Source organism: Monodelphis domestica, chromosome 1 (assembly GCF_027887165.1).
Source record: "Monodelphis domestica isolate mMonDom1 chromosome 1, mMonDom1.pri, whole genome shotgun sequence".
Taxonomy (NCBI): domain Eukaryota; kingdom Metazoa; phylum Chordata; class Mammalia; order Didelphimorphia; family Didelphidae; genus Monodelphis; species Monodelphis domestica.
Genome location: NC_077227.1, coordinates 144,551,547 through 144,574,212, shown reverse-complemented (window position 1 = coordinate 144,574,212; position 22,666 = coordinate 144,551,547). Strand labels below are relative to the sequence as shown.

General features: G+C 37.3%; 1 protein-coding gene across 1 annotated transcript in view; it reads left to right on the top strand.

The window, feature by feature from the left end:
* Nucleotides 1-22,139, top strand: part of PCSK6 (proprotein convertase subtilisin/kexin type 6) — a 258,521-nt gene extending 236,382 nt beyond the window's left edge. Inside the window, exons 20-22 of the mRNA XM_001373227.5 lie at nucleotides 16,024-16,153; nucleotides 19,133-19,245; nucleotides 20,461-22,139. Coding sequence (XP_001373264.1) covers nucleotides 16,024-16,153; nucleotides 19,133-19,245; nucleotides 20,461-20,558 — 341 coding nt within the window. The 3' untranslated portion in view covers nucleotides 20,559-22,139. The remainder of the gene's footprint in view (nucleotides 1-16,023; nucleotides 16,154-19,132; nucleotides 19,246-20,460) is intronic.
* The last annotated feature ends 527 nt before the right edge of the window (nucleotides 22,140-22,666 follow it).

Genomic DNA, 22,666 nt, shown 5'->3' with positions numbered 1-22,666 from the left:
GGGTTATGAAAGTGAATGTGATGGCTTTTTGAAACCAAACCTCCATTTTCTTTATATGTTTTCTCTTTGAACATCTTGTTCCAATAGAAATTGTTCTATAAATGTTTTTATGTGAAATTATTAACTTTCTAAAAAACAGAGTAGCACATTTATTATAGCACAGTATCTAGTAGATTCAGTTTTATGTAAAATAGTTGGCAAATTTCCATCCTTTTTCTATAGTCCTATTCCAATGCCTCGTCATGTTGGAAAGGTTGCCTTGGGTTCCTAACAGCTCTTGCCAGTAGAGTACAAATTCTAGGAAGTCCTAGCAATTCAATTCAATGTAATACTGAGTGCCTAATGTGTATGAGGCACTACCTAGATCCTGAAGATCCAGAGAAAAATGAAACACTCTCTGCTTTCAAGTAGTTTATGTTCTACTCCTGTACTATATAGCATGTTCAGAAGTTAGTAGATTATTAGTATTAAAGGGTAAGGGAATCATAAAGGGCATGACAGACACTTGGGGAAGGTACTGTTAAGCAAAGATCAAGAGGGAGTATGTTCTGGGCATGGGGGGTTACTTCTTAAGGAGTTGGAATGCTGGATCTGAGAACAGCTGGTAGACAGGTTTGGCTGGAATGTAGAGTAGATGAAGACAAGTAATATTAAATAAGGCTGAAATCATAGGTTGAAGCCAGATAGTGGAGGGTATTGAATGCTTGAGGAGTTTTTATTTTATCCTATTAAAAATAGGCAGCCGCTGAAAGCTTTTGAGCAGGGGAGTGACATGGTTAGACTTCTGCCATAGGAAGATTATATTTTAGGATCTATTCAGAGGAAGGATTGGAGAGGGAAGAGAGAGACTAAGAGAGGGAAGACAGGCTCAGAGGGACTTGGTTAGGAAGCTATTTCCATAGTCTCATTAAGAAGCAAGGAGTACCTGAATAGGATCAGTGACCTTATGAGTGGAAAAAAAGGAAAGAAGAGATGTTATAGTGAGATGGAGGATAAGGGAGTTGGGAAAGTCAAGGATGACTCCAAGGTTACAAATCTATGTGACCAAGATGATGGGTAACATCCTTATCAGAAATAAAGTACTGTAGAAGATGGGGCAAATTGGGACAAGGGAGGAGAACGAGTTTTGTTTTGAATAAATTGAGTATGATAAACGAGTTCTGTTTTGAATAAATTGAGTTTGATATGATGATGGGGGTATCCAAATGGAGTACAGCAGACATGTCTCTGATGTAGGACGGGAGTTTAGGATTGAGATCAAGACTGAACTTCAGAATCATTTGCATAGATATTTTTGATGAACCCAAAAGGATTAATGAAATCCCTAAGGGAGAGAGTATGGAGAGGGGGGGGGGGAAGCCCAGCACAGAAAGCTTTGGGAGATAACTCATGGGATGAAAAGTAGATGATGAGCCAGAAAAGGAGACCAAATAGTATGACAGCCAAGAAAGAGAGCAGTATCACAGAAACCAAGGGAAAAGAGTATCTAGGAGAAGATTGTGATCAATAGTACCATAAATTGCAGAGATGTTAAGGAGAGTGAGAACTAAGAAAAACTCATGGATTTAGCAGTTATCCCTGGAAACCATGGAAAGAACACTTTTAGAGAAGTGGTAAGGTCAGAAGTCTGATTTTAAATAGTGGAAAAGTTAATAATAAGGAAACTGAAGCAACCAAAATAAGAGACTCTTTTGAGGAGCTTGGCAATAAAAATGAGGAGAGACATAGTATAATAGCTTGAGGGAATGGCAGGGTCAAGAGAAGGTTCATTAGGATTGCGAAAAGAAACATTCGATAGGGTCTTATCCATCCTTCACCTCCCCCCACCCTAATCCCAATCCCAATCCTTCAGGAAGTGATGATTGAACACAGTATCAATGCAAGAGAAACTTCTATTTCCACAGCTTGTTTACACCAAACCTGGGGGTCTAGCCATATAGGTATGTGATCAAGTTGGCAGTTAAGTTATGGCTAGCAATCTGAATCAGTAAATGCCTACTGACTAGATCCCCCAGACCATATTGAACTCCCACTAAGGACTCTGTAATGTCACCTCAAGATGTTGGTCATGAGGCATAACCATTAGATATCCAACAAAAGGAAGAAGCACATGGCTCCCAACCTCTGGAAATACAGACCTTCTGATAACTTGGGTGATCTGAATCTCAGGACCTCCAATGGATATGAATTACCTGTGGTATAGGCCTTCTACTGCCTTTATTCCCTAAAGCTGAGAATCTCTTATGATTTTGAGAACCCCAATGGCAAAAAAAAAATAGTACTGAATTAAGGATTCCTAGGGAGAAACTGAATTTAGACTTGGTACCAGAAAACATGGAAAACTGAGGGGGAAAAAAACTTTAAATGGTCTTGGCAAGGATCTGTGTGTCTATTACTCAAAACTCTTCTTAGTTAAGTCAAAGAAACTCATCACCAGAAACTCATGACCACCAGGTAATAGCTTTTCTTTGACTACAACTCATGAAAATTCTTAAAGATAGTGTAGAGGAGCTATAATCTGCATCCATAAAAGAATACCAGCACTGATAAAATCATAGTCTTTTGAAGTATTGAAGAAGGTAATATCTTATCAGATTTCCATCCATATAGCTGTATGTGTAGAATTGTATAAACATAAAATTATATTCTGGATTGAAATATATTTCAGGTCCAATCAAATTCTCTATACTTCTCCATCCTCTCCTCTTATCTCAGTGTCACTATAGTTTACATAACAAATGATCTTATTCCTGTTTCTCTGAGTTCTCATTATGTTGAATTTTCAATGAATTAGCTTTAGAATTATATTTCAACAAAACACCATTCACATCATGCTTTTCTTCTGAAGAGTCCAGAAGAGTTGATGTATTTTCTTTTATGTGAGAATGCTGGATTTATTTTATTTTACTTCTTTTATTAGTTTATTTTATTTGACATTTGTACATCTGAACTAAATAGGACAGCTTATAGATTTGGATACTGTCTGCATTTTCAAAATGTGGAAACCAAGTAGAGAAGGGAATTAGCTTGTAAAGATTTACAGAAGTAAATATAAAGAGAGCCAGGATTTGAACCAAAGTCACTCTCCCCAATAAGCCATTTTTTTCTATATTGGTCCCTTTAATCAAAAATGCCTTGTAACTTATGTAACAACTTACAATGTCAAGCATGTAGAACCTATGAAAGGAAAAGGTATTCTAGAATTTGTAAGAAAATATTAATTTATCTACATGTAAAGCTGCTATACCTTTAAAAGAATTTTCATTCATAATCTTCAAAAGTAGCATGGCTTAGTGGAGAGAGAGCCAGCCCTGAAACCAGAGACTTGAGTTCTAGTCTTCTCTCTGATTTATGCCAACTGCATGACTCTGGGCATATCACTTTACCTTTAGTACTCTAAGCAATGCCCTAAAACTTTAAAGTAAGAGAAGGTGACAATCTGCCTCAGTAGAGGGAGTTTCCTCATTTGGAAGTCCCCTCCCTGTACCAGTGAAATCATACATCTAGTCCTTATCTCTATAATCCTCTAACTCCTCAAAAATCTTTCTGCTTTTTCCAGTAACATGACAGCCAGGTATCATTTCTCCTGTTATTCTCTACACAAGAGTCCTTAGTGGGCTCAATTTCCTTTATAGTGTAGAATGCCCTTTGCCTAGAATTCAAGACTCCATAATTTAGTCCTTTCTTGTCTTTCTAGCTAAACTGAGCTGTTTGCCATTTCCTAAGCACATCTCAACTTTTCCCAGTTTTGTTCACATTATTCTCTCTGCTTGAAATGTTCTTCCCTTCGGCTCTGCCTGTCCAATTTCTCTCATCTTTCAAGACCCAAATCAAATGCCATCTCTTCCCTGAAGCCTTCCTGCAATCTTGACTTCCAACCCCTATAGCACTTCGCAATTATTTTACCGTAATTCACTTTCCCAAATATACCATGTCTTACAATTATTGGTGTACAAGTCTGATTGCTTCCCCTGCTCTGTGAGAGCAAGGAGCATGGTTTGTTAGCCCTTACATTCCTCAAAATGCCTACTAGTGTCCTGCACAAGCTGAAATAGCTGCTTAAGAAATATTAGCTGAATGAATGAATGTCAAGGAGTTCTTCCTTTAACAGTCTAGTATGAGGTAACCTTTTCTTCTTGAAATATGATGGCATACATATGTAAAACTTATTGGAAAAATGAAGATTCTGATTTTCAACCCAGTCATCAAACATGGACATTGAATTCATTTATCCTATCCAAACCTAAATGAGGATTTCATATTCCATTCTCTTTCCGTTACTGGGGCCAATTACTCTTTGTTTGTCCCTTGTTGATTAAGAGGAATCTATTAAGCCCTTCAGGCTGCAGTTGAGAATGCTAGATTTCAGAGGAAGGGAATTTTAACCACCTGTACTCTTCCTTTCACTGTCTTTTTTGATTTACCACTTTGAGTTTTTTTGGAAATTCAGGTTCCAAAATTGCCATCAGTGGAATTGCATGCTAACTTTAATCCTGCTGCCTAAAAAGACTTTTTATCACCAATAATGTTTTGAGTGTGGCAGGGTGCTCTTCTCATTTCACCTCTGCATGTAGCTCCTCTTTTATCCTTTCTCCAGTCATGCAGTCGTTTCAACATCTCACTGCATTGCTCCTGATCACTCCTCATTATCTGTTGTCACACCCAATATAGCAGCATCTGTAAGCTTGAAAACTGTGCTCTCATTGCCTTTGCTCTTTTTTTTTAATCCAGTGACATGGTTGAAGGGTTGCTCTAACTGAAATCTAGGGACTGTCTCAGGTTAATGTCTTTCCAACCTGAAATATTCTCCTCCTGGCAACTCTTCCTTTCTTGTTCTTTAGCCAGTTCACTGTCTCTTGTCATTAATCTCGTGGATAGTATTTGGAGGTCAAATGCTGTCTTAATGTCAGATTTTGAGATCCTTCCACAGCTCTTGTTTGTCCATTACTCTGAATCTGTGAGGCATGGCCTTCTAGAACATCTGAGTCTGCAGTTATTCAATTGAACACCTGTGCCCAAGTCTAATGGTCCATGCAAGTTTTAAAATCCCTTTGTGCTTACTCTTTGGGGAGTCTTAGCTGGTAATGATATTGTCACTATATTTCAGTCCCTTGACTAGACATCTCAGAGACATTTCTGTTATGGTGAGCCCAGGGAAAATGCCCAGAGAGATTGAAGAATATAACTGTGGGCCCTTGAGTATAGTTGTTTGATGGAAAAAACAAATCACTTTTTCTTTCAACATTTGTAAGGAGCTACTGCTGTAACTCTAAGAATAATAATTTTTAAAAAACTAATTCTATCTAGAGCCTAATTTTCACAATGTTTTATCTACATGTGATCTAAGTAGCAACAGAGATTAGCAATAGATTGGCTACCTAAGATGTAGCCATTTGCCATTTTTGCCTATTTGAAATGAATTAACAGTCACTGAGTTTACCCAGTGTTTTTTTAAACCCTTACCTTCCATCTTGGAGTCAATATTGTGTATTGGTTCCAAGGCAGAAGAGTGGTAAGGGCTAGGCAATGGGGGTTAAGTGACTTGCCCAAGGGCACACAGCTGGTAAGTGTCTGAGGTCAGATTTGAACCTAAGACCTCCTATCTCTAGGCCTGAGCTACCCAGCTGCCCCCACCCAGCATTATTTTGAACCAAATATTACTTCTATGTCAGAAAGCCATTTTTAAGTTGTTTTGGCCTTTTCTTTTTTCTTTTTTAAGTCAAACCTATAACTTTATTGGCATAAGGAACTTCCAAGAAGGAATCTCCTTCTACTAGACTATATAGATCAACAACAGTTCTGCAACCTGTAGTCTCAGAGAGTGGCCTCAGGCACTGGGAAGTTAGATGTCACATAACCAGTGCATATCAGAGACTTAAAGTGAGGTATTTATGATTCTGAGGCCATTTCTCTACCCAGTACACTATACTGTCTGCCTTGCCCCCAAATAGTTTGGATAATCTGGAAGTTTTCCTAGCCATGCCAAAGAATGAGTCATCTCATGTGATAAACATAAAAGGATGCTTTGGGAAAACAGTAATGATTATCCTGTTGGTGTGACTGCATGCTAGATTACATTACTATTACTAGAATGTAAAAGGTTGGTTGAAGTTCTAATAAAAGAAAATTTTCCCATTATGCCCTTCTTATTAATCCTGATCACCTCCCTGTTTGCCAGATGCAAATCCTAGACACCATTAAATTCCATCAGTTTTCTTGAATTCATTCTATATTCCTTTGGGTTTGGCTTTCATAATTTTAAAGAAATAGGATTATTTGCATTTAATTTTCATGCATACCCTTAAGGGAATGGACTGATATGATAATAATAAAATATCTAAGCAATTCATGTTCACTAGCTTAAATCCCATTTATCATATGTGGTTCATTTCCTGGGTGGGACTAACTCTAAATTATTCATTCATCTTCTTGGTAAGCATACAAGAAAGCTGACTTAGGCTCCCTTATGAAAATTCCTCTCTTCTTTAAATTCCAGTCAATATAGAGTTCACGATGTTCCATTTCTAATCTTTTTATTTATTCTTCACTGTTCACATATACAGTTATGAACTGTTTCCTTCCTTAGGTCATTGGTAATGTTTCTTAATCACCATGGCTCGTTCTCTGTATTCTAAGTTGGAGTATTGTTGCCAACTAGTCTTAGAAGCCTTCTTTTTCCTAACATCTAGAAATAGCAGAATAGCATTGTCTAGTATGTAGGACCCTGTGAGACACATGACTTTGGATTACTTCCAAGTTTTACCACAATCATGAAACTAAGCATAATGTCACAGAGTTGCCAGTGATCTCAGAAGATCATCCACAGCAGGTCTTTTCTTCTAGGCAAGTCAATAATCTAAATCAGGTTCTCTTATTTACAAAGATCTTCGGGCAAGCAATTCCCATACTCTACTTGCCTATTGTTTCATCATTCAGAGAATACCACAAAGATTCCTTGTATAAAACCACAATCTGACAACTGTTTAATTGGGCTTCCTCTTGCTTTGAGTGTCTTGGGAGATAGTGAACAATTCACTAGCATCCTTCTTATGTCCTTCATGTATATAAGGAGCAAGTCAACCTTTAGTCTTCTCTAAATCTTCTGTTAACTTTTCCTGAGGGAATCAATTTTCCATTCAGTCATTTTGACTGCCCTTCCTAGAATTTCTCCATTTAAAAATGCTCTTTCTTTTTTATTTTTTAAGACTGGGTCTCCTCATCTCACAGGGCAGTGGTTACTTTTTGGCCAGCTCCTCCTATTATTGGCACAGGAGTTTTGACCTGTTCCATTTCTGACCTGGGTCAGCGAGCCCCTCCTTATAGACTACCTGGTGCCTCCTACCTGCCTACTCCAACAGACTCAGCACACTGATACTATGCTTAGTGTGGACACTTGATCAGTATATCCCTGTGCAGCTCAGAACACCCAAGCTCAAGAGATCTGCCAGCATCAGCCTTCCAAGTAACCGGATTCACAGAAATGTCCACCATACTCAATTCCATATCTATTTTTGATGTATGAGAACAAATCTCAGTCCCGTATTATAGAAATGGTATAGTCATTGATGCTTAATGAATAAAGCTATGTTTCTTCTTAGCTCTTATTTTTACACTCCACTGCCTTTTTTGTTCTGCATTCCTCATTTGTGAAGTGGAGATTCTGATCACAGAATCTCAGCATTGTAAAGGATGTTAATAGCCATCTAGTCAATATTGTGCCTAAGCAGGAATCCTATTTATATTCCAATGATTATCCAGCTTCTACATGAAGACATCGAGGAAAGAGAAAACTTCTACCACTGCCTACTGAGGCAGCCTGTTCCACTTTGGGTTCATTTCTATTGTTAGGAATTTTTTCCTTATCTGGAGTTTCTATCTCCCTCTTTTCAACTTTTACCTATTGCTCTGAGTTTTGCCTTCTGGAACCAAAAAGGACCATCTGTTCACTCTTACACAAGACAGATCTTCATATATTTAAAGACAATCAATATGTCTCACCTGAGTTGTTGTTTTGTTTTGGTTTTTTGCTTCACCCTAAATGTTTCTACTTTCTTCATCTAATTTATGTATAGTGTATTACTCTCAAGCCCTTTTACTGTTCTAGTTGCCCCAAACACTCCCAAGTTTATCAGTCTTCTTTAATACTCTAAATGTAGTCTGAATAGGGCAGAGAACAATAAAACTATCATATTCCTAGTACTGGTCATTGTATCTTTCTTAATGCAGCCAGAGATGGAATTAGCTTTTTTGGCTTCCGTATCACACTGTTGACTCATATATAGCATACAGCCTAGTGAAATCTCCAGATCTTTTATAGATGAACTGCTAATATTTTATCTGGATTCATGTGATTGATTTTTTAAACACAAATATAAGATTTTTTTGGTCATTTTATTTGAATCAGTCCAGTATTCTAGCTTATTGAGATTTTCCAAGTTCTGTACCATTTAAAAATTGGTGAGTATATGATCTTTTTTCTTCATTCAAGTCACTTTTTTAAAAATACGAAACATCATAAGGCCATACATATTTCCTTGGAGTATTCTAGCAGAGATCTACTTCCCAGATGACATCAAACTGTTAATGACTACTCTTTGAATCCAGCTATTCAACCAGTTTGTAATCTAAATAACTGTTAAATCTAGCCCTTATTTCCCTATCTTGTCTCCTAGAATTATGAATGACTCTCAAATGCTTTGCTAAATTCTATGTTATTAGAGGTAGAGGTATTATAAACAAACTTTACCTAGAATTTAGGGTACATACTACCTAAATTCTAGGTAAAGTTTGTTTACAATATCTCACTGACCCATCAGTTTAGTAATTCTGTCAAGAAAGAAAATTAGGTTATTCTAACATGACTTGTCCATGATGAAGCCATCCAAAATCTTGGTGATCACTGCTTCCTTTTTTTAGACTTTCACTGATCATCTCCTTAATAATATATTCTAAAATTCTGTCAGGAATCAAGGTCAGACTCACTGGGCTACTATGAGGACATCATGGATAACATATTAAGAAAGAACACAAAAACACTCAAAGGATTACAAGCCAGGCAGTTTATTACTCATAGACAATGGGATGTGTGCCTCAGTCAAGAACACAGAGCTCTGAGTCTCTGTACTTATATGTGAATTTTGTAGCTGGGCAGATTCACAGGGACCAAGTGGGAGGGAAACCTTTGGGGAAGTCAATCAGTGGGTGGTCCCCATTACAAACCCTCCCTACATATCAATAGCAAGGGCATTGTGATTATGAAAGTTTACTGATTTTGCATGCATAGATTAGATGAAGTTTGCTAAATTATGACCAGAATAGTTTTGTATTACTTGCCTAAATGATGCTTACTACATCAGTTATTGGATAGGATTTGGTAATAGGAACTTCCTGGTACATAGACAAGTAAAGTCAATGATCAAACATGGAGTAACTTTTGTCAGCTAGAGCAGAGCAATAGTCCAATCCTTACAACTATGATTTGTGGACCTCTTCTGTTCTTCATGGTATATCAGAAATTACTCGTCATTCATAAACACTAATTTTATAATTCAGTCATATACAATAAGTCACAAAGGTCAACAATAATATTTGCCAGATTTTTCCACATCCTTGGATGTAGTTTTTCAGGACCTGGTTGTTTGAACTGGTTAAGCATAGCCAGGTACTCCCTTACTTTATGACTATCTTGGGTTTCAACTCCTTATTGACCATGTTTGTTCTATCCTTTCTAGTTCTAAGATCATTTACCTCAGCAGAGAAAACAAAATAAAATGTGTTAAATGGTTTGGTCTTCTCTCGCAGTTATTACCAATTATCATTATTTGTTATCATTCCATCAAGCCCAAAAAGCGGTTACCCTTTTTTTAATCATACTCTTTTCCAGCAATTTAGCTTTTTAAGAGGTTTTGTTGTTGACCTTAGCTTTCCTCTGCTTTATCACCTCTGAAATTATTTTATAGGATGACTTTCTTTAAGATCCATTCTCCTTTATCTGTTCTTGCTTTCATTCTCTATAGGGTTTTTTTTTTTAATCCAAGTAGATCAATGAATTCCCCAAATATCTACATTGATCTCTTTAGACTATTTCCCTTTTTTTCCTCATCAAAATTGTTCATCCTATGTCTTCAGAATTTCATTCTTGAGAGCTGCCTACTCATCCTATAGAACTTTAGGCCCTGCTATCCTACCCATTTTTTCCTCTGGAACATTTGAAATCTATTCCCCTGATCTTTAAATACATGTCTGACTGTGCTCAGCTTTCCTTTCTCTACCAATAAATTGTGAGGTGAAAGGATCATTTCTATCTGAAGTTCCCATCATTTTTACCACAGAAACCAGGTCCTCCTTGTTAATCAAATTTGGACTAAGAATAGCACTTTCTCTCATTGGTTCCTCCAATTTAAAGGATAAGATTATCATTAACATTTGTTGGATCAAATTGAATCAGTAAGTATAAAAATAATCAGCTAATCTCATAGAAAAGAGAGATAATATTCAGAGACAATTCAGATAATTCAAGTCCTTCATTATTATGATTTGTGTCTTTCTGTACCAATATTTTAATGTTTCTTGAATTCCTCAACTATTTTCTATTTAACTCTGGGTTCCACTTAAATGACAATATTGCTTCATCATGATGATTTTCCTACTTTGCATGCTTTCTGGCTTATCAATATTATTCTTAAACTTTGGCCCCCAGAAATGAACACAATACTCCAGATGAGTTCTGATGAGACCTTCCTTATTCCTAGAAGCTCTTAATTCAGCCTAAGATCACATTAGCTTTTTTGGCTTTACTATAACATACTTCCATCTCATTAACTATGCACTAAAAACCTGAAATCTTTTTCAGAAAAACCATTTTCTCACCACGTCTTACCTATCTTCTACTTGTGAAACAGATTTTTTTTGTGCCTAAGAATAATACTTTACATTTATCTCCATTCAATTTCATCTTATTAGTTTTAATCCCATTCTTGACCCCTTTGAGAGATCCTATTGCATACTAATCCATTGTGTTAGCTAACTTCAGATTTCTGTCATCTGCATTACATTGTCTAAGTCATTGAGAGAAATGTTAAATAGTAAACAACACAGAGCTAAGGATAAGTATAGGTACTTCTACTTCTGCCATGATGACATTCATCTCGCCCTTCACCCTCTCTTTTCAGAAAGTGACAAAGCATCACTCTGAGCTTAGATGGCATTTACCTAACAATGGCAGAAAGATAAGCTACTGAAAACAAGACCCTTAATCCCTTGTTTTTTTTTCTTTTTAACAGTTCTTGTATCCTAATATTTTGCAAGAATTACTTTTCATTTTGTCAAATACACATTGGAGATAGTTTGTATTCAACAAGTACTTCCATTTCCTATATGAATAATTAATTTTAAAATTATTTTGAAACATCAGTATTCCCTCCCATATTTGCAAATGCTATTTTCTTAAAATTTGGGGACCCTAATCTTAAATAATATAAATAAATAAATGCAAACTAAATGTTTCCTTTCTTATTCTCTGTGTATATCTCATCATCCTTTTTGAATAAAAATGATTCTGAATTGGGGAAAGAGACCTCAAAGGACCAGAGATAGCTGTGTTAAAATGTAAATGAATGACTATTAGAGCACAATGGAAACATATGGATGTTACCTTTTCAAAATAACATTTTCTTTTCCCTCAATTACATGTAAAAACACCTTTTAACACTCATTTTTTTAAATTTTGAATTCCAAATTCTCTGTCTCCCTTTCTTCCCTCCCCCTCCCTGATTTGATAAACAGTCTGATATAGGTTATATATGTGCAAACATGTAAAACGTATTTCCTTATTAGTCATTTTGTGGAACAAAACTCAAAAAAGATAAAAGAAGTGAAAGATAGTAATCTTCAATCTGCATGTAGACTCTATCAGTTCTTTCAATAGAAACAGATAGCATTTTTCATCATGAGTCCTTTGGGATTGAATTGGATTGCTGAGAATATCTGTCATTCAGAGTTGTTCATTATATAGTATTGCTGTCTGTTATTGTGTACAATGTTCTCCCAGTTCTGCTCAATTCACCCTGCATCAGTTCATGTAAGTCTGTCCATTTTTTTCTGAAACCGGACTGCCTGTCATTTCTTAAAAACAATAATATTCCATTACAATCATATACCACAACTTGTTCAGCCAACTAATTGATGGGCATTCCCTCAGTTTCCAATCTTTGCCACCACAAAAAGAACTGCTATATGTATTTTTTTTAACAAATTGGGCTTTTTCCCTTTGGGTGTTACCTTTAAAATACAGGTACATTTTCTAAGTATTAATGAGGAATATTGTGAATAATATATCCCAAGAAGGAAATAAAACCCAGTTCTGACTCCTAACCCAGTACACTCAGCCAGGTTGTTAAAATCCATCATCCAGACCCAGAGCAAGCCCTTCCAAAGCAGTAGTCCCTAGTTTCATGAATCAGGACAAGCAGCAAAAAGGGAAGGTAGAAAGGGCAGCTTTCTTTTGGATTCACTTTAGCCCCAAGTTAGCTTTCCTACTTATTCAGTTCCCCTAGGAAATTTAAGTGACTTAATAAGAGAAAGCTTAAAGGAAAGAAAAGTTCTAGAGATGGAGGACTAACTCCATCTCCCATCTTGCCACAACTTTTGTGTCTCCACCTTGTACTACCCTTCTCCTGGGGCAGATTTATAGAAAGAGAGAAAGACTTCTAGCCTTTGGGAAATATTTCAGATGAACATGGGGTGGCCTGTCATACTTTCCTCTGAGATTTCACAAACAACTCCTAGATTCTGGGCCTCAGAAAAGTATGAGAAGCCAAGGAGGGCAAAACTGTTGTGGACTGAAAAGGCTTCTGGGATCTAGGAGGAAGAAGAATAATGAAGAAGACCCCTGAGCTCTACCAGTGAAACAAGTTCCTTTCTCCTGCCTTTCCACAGAATGAAGGGGGGGGGGGTGGAACCCTTTACAGCCCAATATTGGGTTTTGTTGGTGGAACCCTAATGAATTTCTATAGATGTTCACAGGTTGCCTTCTCCCATTATCACCAGCTTTTTCCTGGCCATAACTTTACCACTAAACCACCAGACATCCTCCAGGCTTTTTTCCTTAGAAGAGTATAAAAGTTGTTTTTTAGATTTGACACCCTAGAACAGTGATGGCAAAGCTTTTAGAGGCCATGCACCGTGCCCTGCCTCTCCCAGAAACCCTGTGCCATGCCCCATCCCTCCCTTACCCCACACACAAGGAAGGGAAAAAGCTCTCCCATTGGGCTGCTAGAGGGTTGAGGGGTGGGTAAAGTGAAAAAATATCTTAAGTGCAGAGGGAAAGAGGATTGGACCAAGAACTCTACTCCCCTCCAGCTCTGCCACCTGTGAGCTACCCACCTTATCCGCTGTGAGCTTCCATTGGGCTGCTGGGCAGAGGGGAGGGTAAAGTGAAAAAATGTTGTCAAAGGGGCATCTGGGTGACTCAGTGTATTGAGAGCCAGGCCCAGAGAACCCAGAGGTTCTAGGTTCAAATTTGACCTCAGACACTTCCCAGCTGTGTGACCTTGGGCAAGTCACTTAACCCCCATTGCCTAGCCCTTACCACTCTTCTGCCTTGGAACCAATACACAGTATTGACTCCAAGACAAAAAGTAAGGGTTTAAAAAAAAATGTTGTCAGGCACTGTGGAGAGGGGTAAGGGAGCAGCTCTGCCCAAGTCCCTCTGCCTTTCTAGTAATGAAGGGGGTGGGGGGCACACATGCCCACAGAGAGCATTCTATGTGCCATCTTTGGCACTCATGCCATACATTCACCAACACAGCCCTAGAACAAAGCCATTTCCTTATCTGAAGTTAAAGTTCTATCAAAACCTGACCTGTCCCCTATAGAAGCAGTACTCTAATTCTTTGCCAAGGAGGTAAAATGAATTTTACTTAGAATGCTTCACGTAAAAAATGTCTAGTCCCTCCCAAATCTCTTCTATAGTAAATTTTACTTATAGTTAATCTGCCTTTGTGTGATTGATGTACTTCAATATTCAAGGTAAAGGGGAAATGGTATTAAAGAAAGACCAGAAACAGTGAAAACAGGGAAATCTGGGACCCAAAGGTCTAGCTATAGAAAGAAGAATGCTACTCCCTTTATATTCTGCCAGCCAAGGTTTCAAATTGCCTTCATTGAGGAGACAATATGGGGTATCACATTCCATTCATTATATTTGTATTCAGCACACTTTCTTTTTCACCTTCCTTATGGGTACTTCATTTGCCTCACTGTTTGAAGTTATGGCTCTCTTTGCTTTTTCCTCTTCATTGTCTTTTTTTCACTTTGAATCCATTAAAGTCATCATAAAAGAGAAATATCTTGGGAGAAGAGAGAAAATGGCCACCACAGGCAAGGTTATTTTCCCTTCATGTGGTTGGTCACTCAAAGTATTTAGCAGGAAAGAAGTGATCAGAGGCTAAATAGGAATAAAATCGCATTCAGATGACTATGGTACAGATTGTTGTAATATTATGGTAATTCTTATTTACATAGAGCTTTGATGTTTACACCATCTTTCATAACCCACACATCTTCAGTAGCTCCCTACTGCCTCTTTGCTACAATACAAAATATTTAACCTGTCATTTAAAGTTCTCTACAATTTGGCTGCCACATACATTTCTAGTCTTACTTTATAATACTGTCTCTCATGAACTTTCCAACCAAACCATTTTAGTAGCCATTTTCCTCAAAGAGAATTAAATGTGACCTTGGATAAGCACTTAACCTTTCCAGGCCTCAGTTTCCTTGTGTGTAAAACAAGATGATCAGACCAGATACTCTCTAAGGTCCCTTCCAGCGCTTAAAAGTTTTGTGATTGTGAAGATATATACCCTGGTACAGTAATGACAAAAGTGGGAGCTAGTAGTCCTTCTCCTTAATGTTGTCTGGAAGAATGTCCTTAATGGGATTTCTACTTAGTGTATCTTTCATACTTTTAAATAGGCAGGAGTCAGATATTATCTGCTTTTGAAACTGGACTTCAAGGGAGTGAACCAGATTTCTTTTTTTCTTTTAAATCCAGCAGATACTAGTTATCTAGAAACATCTGGAGTCATTTCTCCCCACTGTTTATAACTTGAGAGATTAGCCAGGTGTCATCTTACTGCCCTTCTCTAAAGCATCAGATGTTGCCAACTGCTGGGAGATGAGTTGCTACTTCCAGACCCAACTGCCTAACACAGGGTGGTAAATCCCCTTCTGACTGCCTAATCGCTGACTTCTTCCTATTTTTCTGTCTTCCACTTGGGGTTCCTGGCATCATTGCGCTCCTCCAGGGTTTTTAAATAATTTGTCCACTCCTCACTATACATCATGGTCATAAAGGACAAAGCCACAGCATATGCCTCTACACACACATTTACAAAGTTGCTCCCTAGTTAGCCCATATTGTCAAACCACAAGACCTAAAAAGAGCATGTCCAGAAAGTGTTCCATTAAGGCTAACAGAGGATGTCAGCTAGAATATTCTGAGATGTTCAAAAGCAGTATAGTATCATACATACAAAGAGCACAGAACCTGGAAACAGGATACCTAGGTTCAAGTCGCAAGGTCTGGAACTTCCTGCTTGTCAGATTTTAGGCAAGTTATTTAAATCTTCATGAGCCTTAATTACCCATCTGTAAAATGGGAATAATATTTATATTACCTATCTCACAAATGTTAAAGGCCAGGAGCTCTGTAGACTTTGACATACAATATATCTGTGTGCTATTATCAGGATGATTATATTTTGACTTTGCTTCTGATTCTCCCAGATACGTTATGTATTAATTCTCATATACTAGATTTGTGAACTATTTAAATATTACCACTTAAGGAATGAGACCTAGAGCTGCCTGCCTAACTTGCTTTTCTTACCCAAGGGTCACTGAATTGGGCTGAGAGCCACTGTTACCTCTCTGCCCCACTTTGAACAATGTGGCATTGATACCACACAGTAATTATCATTTGTGGTTTTTGAAATTGGCTTCTTTTCCTGTATTTTCCAGGGCCAGGCAAAGAAGAATGTGTCTATTGTGTCAACAATTTTAAAATCCATGAGAAGAAATGTGTCCCGGGCTGCAATGAGGGATTTTATTTTGCCAAGGTGCCAGGTTTCCTGCAGAAAGTGTGTACAAGGTACATAATCCCTTCTTGGAAGTTCTTGAGGCTAAATAGGATTGTGGTTCATTACGTGTCAATGAAGCAACTTAAACGAAGCACCCAAAGCTATGTATTTGATGTCTGTGTCCCCATGGGAGTGGAGCTTATGTTTAGGCCTTGTGTAAGCTTTTTGTGTCCCTTATCTTGCTTTATCTTCATAATAACCTTTCAAGGCAAGGATTATCCTCATTTTATAGTTGAGGAAAGCAATATGGAGCTGTAAGTGATTTGCTCAAGATCATAAATCCGGTTAGGGACAAAGTCAAGATTACAGCCCATATGTCCAGAATTCTTTATACATCACGAGTTTACAAGTATGGCCTCTTCAAAACAATCCAGTTTATATTGTTACTATCAATGAAAATGGTCACAAAAGTGATAATGGATAGTTTTTATATAGCACTTTATCCTTGCAAAGCTCTTTATGTGACTCTCACATTAGATCTTTTAAAATTATACACTTTGGAAGAGTATTATTAGATTCCATTTTACAGATGAGAAAACTAAGATTGAAAGAGGTTAAGTAACTTGCCCAGAGGTTTTACAGGTAATACTTGAGGCAGAAACTAAACCTATAACTTCCTGACTCAGTTGCACTGCCCTTTCAGCAGGCATATTAATCCTTACTTGTCTAATTTCGATGGGAGAAATGCTGCTGTAGTCTTCAGTTCTGGGTCTCCAGATAGACTCCATGAGTAACCTGGTATGCCTGAGGCACAATTCAGAGAAAGAGACACAGTCTGAAATAAGGTCATGACCAGTAAAGATTCCTCAGAAGGATTGTTATGAGCAAAAGTGTTGAGCCCCAGGATCCGGCCAGATTCCAAGCAAGCAACCAACATAGAATAATTATATCCTTTCTTCCCCAACTCCCCATAGACCACCCCTAGGGTGCAATTGGTTCTCTTCCCTGATTCCCTGGGAGCTATTCTTTGCTATAAGTCATGGAAAAAAACTGCCTCACCATTCTGCAATTAGAACTTCTTTGCTGCCTAGACCATTGGTGTCAAACTCAAATAGAAACAAGGGCTGCTAAACCACACAAAAATCCCAGTGGGCCATGTATTTACTTAGAAAACTACATATTAACATTATCTCTGTTCTGTTGTATTTTATTTGTTTTGTCATATTTTTCCCAAATACGTTTTTACCTGGTTCAGACTGGGCTTTGGAATGTTGGGGACCATAAAGCCCTGGCCTCTGTGTTTGACACCTCTGATTCAGGCCATGTCTCCCAACTTATTGGATGGCCCAGCTTTGTAGATTGAACTGTCTTACTTTTGTATGTGCATCTCCATGACCAAACGCAGTACCTAGAACATCAAAGCTGCTTAATAAATGTTTGCTAGTTGATTGAACAATGCTTCTGGACACTGACAGCTAGAATTATAAAAAGCACTACTTCTTCCTAAACTTCAGAAAACCTATCTGAGGTTGTTTTTTTTTTTAATTTATCTCTTCTAACAGCATATCTTGTTGTGACTTAATACAGTTACTATATGCACCTCTGTCGAACAGAACATTTGTTTAATTTCTTCGGTGGCCCTTTACCTCAGTTCAATTACAAATGCATTCCTTTGACTTTTATACACTTGAGTGCTATGGTAACCGAGAAATATTTTAGGCTGACTTGTTTTTCTAATAAATATCTGTAGAATAAGACAGACTTTCCCCCCTTCCTTTCCCAGTGGACTTGTATTTTTTCTCAAGCACAACTGGTTTCCTGTTTCTGGACAGGTACTTGCAAGGAAGAGACTATTCTTTCCTTCATTAATGCTGGTTATGGCCTTGACAGAAATCCAGCTTTTAACAAGCCCCGTTCAATCATTTGTCCTTATTATATCCAGTTCTCTCTCTACCACTGCTAAGGAGCTCGATGTAGGGGGTTGTCCTTTGATAATTGCTTGTTTGTTTCCCCCTTTTGCTTTTTTAAAAGCAAGTCAGTAAACTAGTGTGAGAATAATGAGTCATGTACATTTCTGTGATCTTATGGCACCCAATTTTGGTGGCGATTATTTTACAAATATGCTGATGTGTGTTCCCCTGCATCTTTAGTTAGCTTGCAGGATTAATTTGCTCAGCTTCAACTTTCCTTGACGGCTCTTGATCTGGCCCCTGATCTCTTCTCTGAAGCAAACTCTTTACTTTTAACCAGCCAGATGGTTCTTGTATAATTAAACTAAATATCCCTAACCCAGGGAAATCTTGGAATTGAATGATAATAATCTCTGCCATTAATAATGCATCCTCAGTCCCAGAAGATGAAAGCTAGGCTTGCTGTTTCTATAAGTTCGGGGACTTAATGTGAACATTGTACCAGAGGCAGTGAAAAGTGCTACCAACTTTGGAGTCCTGGAACCTAGATTCAAGTCCTGTCTCTGTTATTTCTATGTTTGTGCAACACCCAGAGCTTTTCTTAGTCCAATCTAGAATCTGTCATTAGTAATCTCTTAAAATGTAACAAATTGGGGCAGCTCGGTATTACAGTGGATAAAGTCCCAGGTCTGGAGTCAAGAAGACCTGAGTTCAAATCTAGCCTCAGATACTTCCTACCTGTATTGCCCTGGAAAAAATACTTTAAAAATCACTTAACCCCAATTGCCTCACCCTTGCTGCTCTTCTGTCATAGAACTGATAATAAGACAAAGGATAAGTTGTTTTTAAGTCTTTAAGTATCTTTGTGGAGGGAACAGAACAAGACAAGAGACACCGAGAAAGAAAAGAGATGGACAGATTTACCCTTGTGCAGGAGAGTGATACAAACAATTTCTTACCATTTTCCTGTTTCCTTGACTTGTTTGTATTAACATAGAACCTCTCTACTGGACTATCTGTTAATACTGTAGGTATATATATACTTCAGCAAAAGTATCGCAGAGCATTCAGTAACATCTTAGTCACTTGGGGAGTGTTTGAGAGAATTTCTCAAGTTTGGGACTTTGTCTCCTCCAACAGGTGTGAAGAAAACTGTTTACATTGTGAAGGCTCCAGCAAGAATTGTGTCAAGTGTAAAGCAGGTTTCATGCTTCTTGGAAATACATGTGTTGCAAATGACACCTGCAGCAATGGTTAGTAACCCTAATATACAACTGAACTGAATTACATCTTTTACTACAGGCTCTCCAGGGTTACTGAATACTGAAGACAGGCATACCCAACATGAGTTATATCCTTAAGGCTGCATATTATTAAGTTTTGAGTGAGACTCCAATCTATAATATATCATTTCTTTAAAGAGAAATAGAAGAGAAATTTCTCTCTTCTAACATTTTCTTAATATTGAATTGACTTTCTTAGAAATTTTTTCTGTTTTTTTTTTCCTTAGAATTTGAAACCAGATAAGGGAGACCTTAGTTAAAGGTTCTATGATCCTTTATTTTAAGGTAATCATGCTGGAATATAAAAAAGTAGAGTGGCTTGCCCAGGGCAAAACAGCTACTTAGTAGCAGAACTGAGATGAGAATGTGTCTTCCGAATCCCAGGGGTTCAGTTGTCATTCCACTGCTCCCCTGTATCAAATCATTTGAAGGCAGTCTTGTTTTCTGCAGTATCATCTTCTCCTGGGATCTTACACACTGATCAGAGTCACTGGCTTGGAAACTGAGACCCAATATACCATTAGTGTTTCCACTGAATGTTGGTTTAGTTTTAAATTTTTTAAATTTTGCACTGTTTCTCCATCCCAGAAATATGATGGCCAGTTCAGGTATAATTAGAATCTAAGCAATCCTTGTATTGCCACTGAAGGAAGAAACTACTAGCTTAAACAACATAGCTAACTATCCCAGCCACCCTCACTCCATCTAACAGATGAGCTAACTGAAGCCCAGGAAGGTAAAGTGACTTGCCTGAGACCATCAAGATAGTAAGTTGGCAGAGCCATATCCAATCTCATTATTCTTTCCATTATATGGTCCTTCCTCTATAGGGCAAAAGTTGGCTTAGGAGGAAGGAGACAGAAGGTCTCACAAGGAGGAAGGGATGTGAGTAGGGCAGCACCTCTCAATTTATTTAGTTTACAATTAGCAAAGGATTAAGAAAAAATTTAGCTGGTTTTCCAGAATCTGAGCTTATCTTTAAAGAGTAGAAAGATCCCTTTTTAAATGATCATCATATTTTGTGATTTGGGTTTTTTTTTTTGTACAACACATAAAAATGATGAACTGTGCTATTCTACATGAAAGAGTTTGCTTTTCCACATATTCCTTTTGGCATCTTAATGCAGAAGTCTCATGATACATTCTCTCTCTCTCTCTTTTTCCCCTTTAAATGTGGAACTCCAGCTGCTGAAATGTTTTGTGAAATGGTAAAATCAAATAATCTCTGCGAGCGGAAGCTCTTCACACAGCTTTGCTGTCGGACATGTCTCCTGGCTGGATAGAGTGTTTCAGTGTCTACACCTAAGAAAGAGAGAATCCTGCAAGTCCAGCTTTGCTCAACCTTCAGGACAAAATATTTTTCATTTTGGAGAGAGTTTTCATATAGGGTTGTTGAGGATGCTCTTTTATGTTTGACAGTTTTAATCTCACCATGAACTTGTGTCTTTTTTTAACACATGATGGAATTTTGTTATTGTTGTGGAAGTCTCAGAGGGAAATTTTTGAAATGGTGATATTAATTCTTTCAAACACTGGCCTCCTGAGCTGTAATGGATATATAACTTGTGCACCTTGGCCATATTAGCCAAATCCTCTTAACAAACTCAAAATGGAAACACTACGAATTTTAAGATTCCATGCTCAGGACTCATAGCAGCATGTGGGAACATGGGTTCACTAAATCTCCAAAACCAAAGCAGGAAGGGAAGAAATCTAATACAAAAAGTATTTTTCCCTACCATATGCTATTGGATGGCATCACTATAAATCTATACAAGATAGTTTAAAACAATAAAATACATTTGTGTTCTGACCACACATACGTTGAAAAATTGGACAAGTTACAAAACTTCAACATCAAGCAAAAGCATTAAATTGGCCATTTGATGAGACTAAATATGTTGTAGTTTCGGCCACATGCTTTACGATCTCTGGGGATAAAGTGTCTATTTCTGTTTACTAAAGCTAATTATGAAACTATTATTAATGGTTTACCCATTCAAATCCAAAAGCCAAATCAGAAGATTATTGCTTTCTTTGCAGAACTCTGCTATTGAAATCAGTTCATCACATTATTCATATTGCCACAGATCTTCTATAAGTAGGGTTTGTTTGTTTGTTTGTTTTTTTTAATCTCAAGAATGTCAGTTTACTTGTATTAATTTGACTCTCTGTTAAAATCTTCCAGAGGATGACAGCAGAATATCTTGGGCGTTTTAACAAAAAAGCCAAGAAAAAAAAACCTTAATTATACTAATCAATTCCATCAAACAAATCAAATCTTTTCAATGGAGTTTTAAGAGAATCACTTGTTTTACAGAATTGCTTTTAAAATACATTTAGTGACATTTATTTTAAGTAACTTATGCAGTTGTGGGTTTATTTTCAGTAGATGTGTTTTTAAGGCAAGTGGATACTTTTCTGTGTGTTCTGCAAGCCTATATGGACAAAGAATGACTTATTCTTCCTTGAAATATTTGTGGATATCATTTTTAAGCTATGTGTTATAATTTTTGCCAATATTAATTATTTTGAAAAATGTTTCATATTTTTGCAGTAAGATGCACAGATCTGCTTGGTCAACTTATTTTAGTATGGAAAAACAGGATTTTGCCCTATTTTCTTTGAATAGCCACTTTGCCCTGCTCTTTTCTTTCATCTCTAATGTACTGGCCCTTTCTTCTGTAAGAAGGTGAGAACCATGAACCACATGGATCAGCAACCAAAAAAAAACCCCAAAAACAAAAATGAAGCAAAGAGAATAAATTTTAAGTACTAAGTTAATAAAAACAATTAATATCCCATAACAAAAAAGCCTGTATTTCTTTCTAATTCACCAAAGTAAAGTGTTTTAAATAATTATTGATCGCTGTGTGAAATGGATGTGTATACTTAATTTTATAAGTGATCTTTTTTTTTTGTCTACATATAAAGTTTGTATCTCTTTAATTTTAGAAAAGCTGAAGTGGTAAAGTGGAGAAGTCTAGTTCTAGAGTATTACTTATGAAGAAATAATGGAGAAAAACACAAACAAGGGTTCAGAAGCTAATAATTGTATTTTAACCTCATTGTGAAAATACTCAGAACTCTGAGTTGAGTTGTGGGGGTTGAACAAGGAAAAAGGACAAATTGTAGCATGCCTCAGACCGGGGCAAAAAACATGGGATCTTGCAAAGAAATAAGCACTTCTGCATCTTTATAGTCAAGTCTGTGGAAGGAAAGCCAATTTCACATCCAGTGGCAAGTACATTTAGCACATGTTCTAGAGTTACTTTCCCAAAACTCACATCTTTGGGTTTGGGTCCCCAGACTCAGTAAGTACTAGTCCCCTAAGGGTCTAGGGTAGGCCTGGAGGTATTCTTTAAAATATTATAGTTCATGAACTACCACT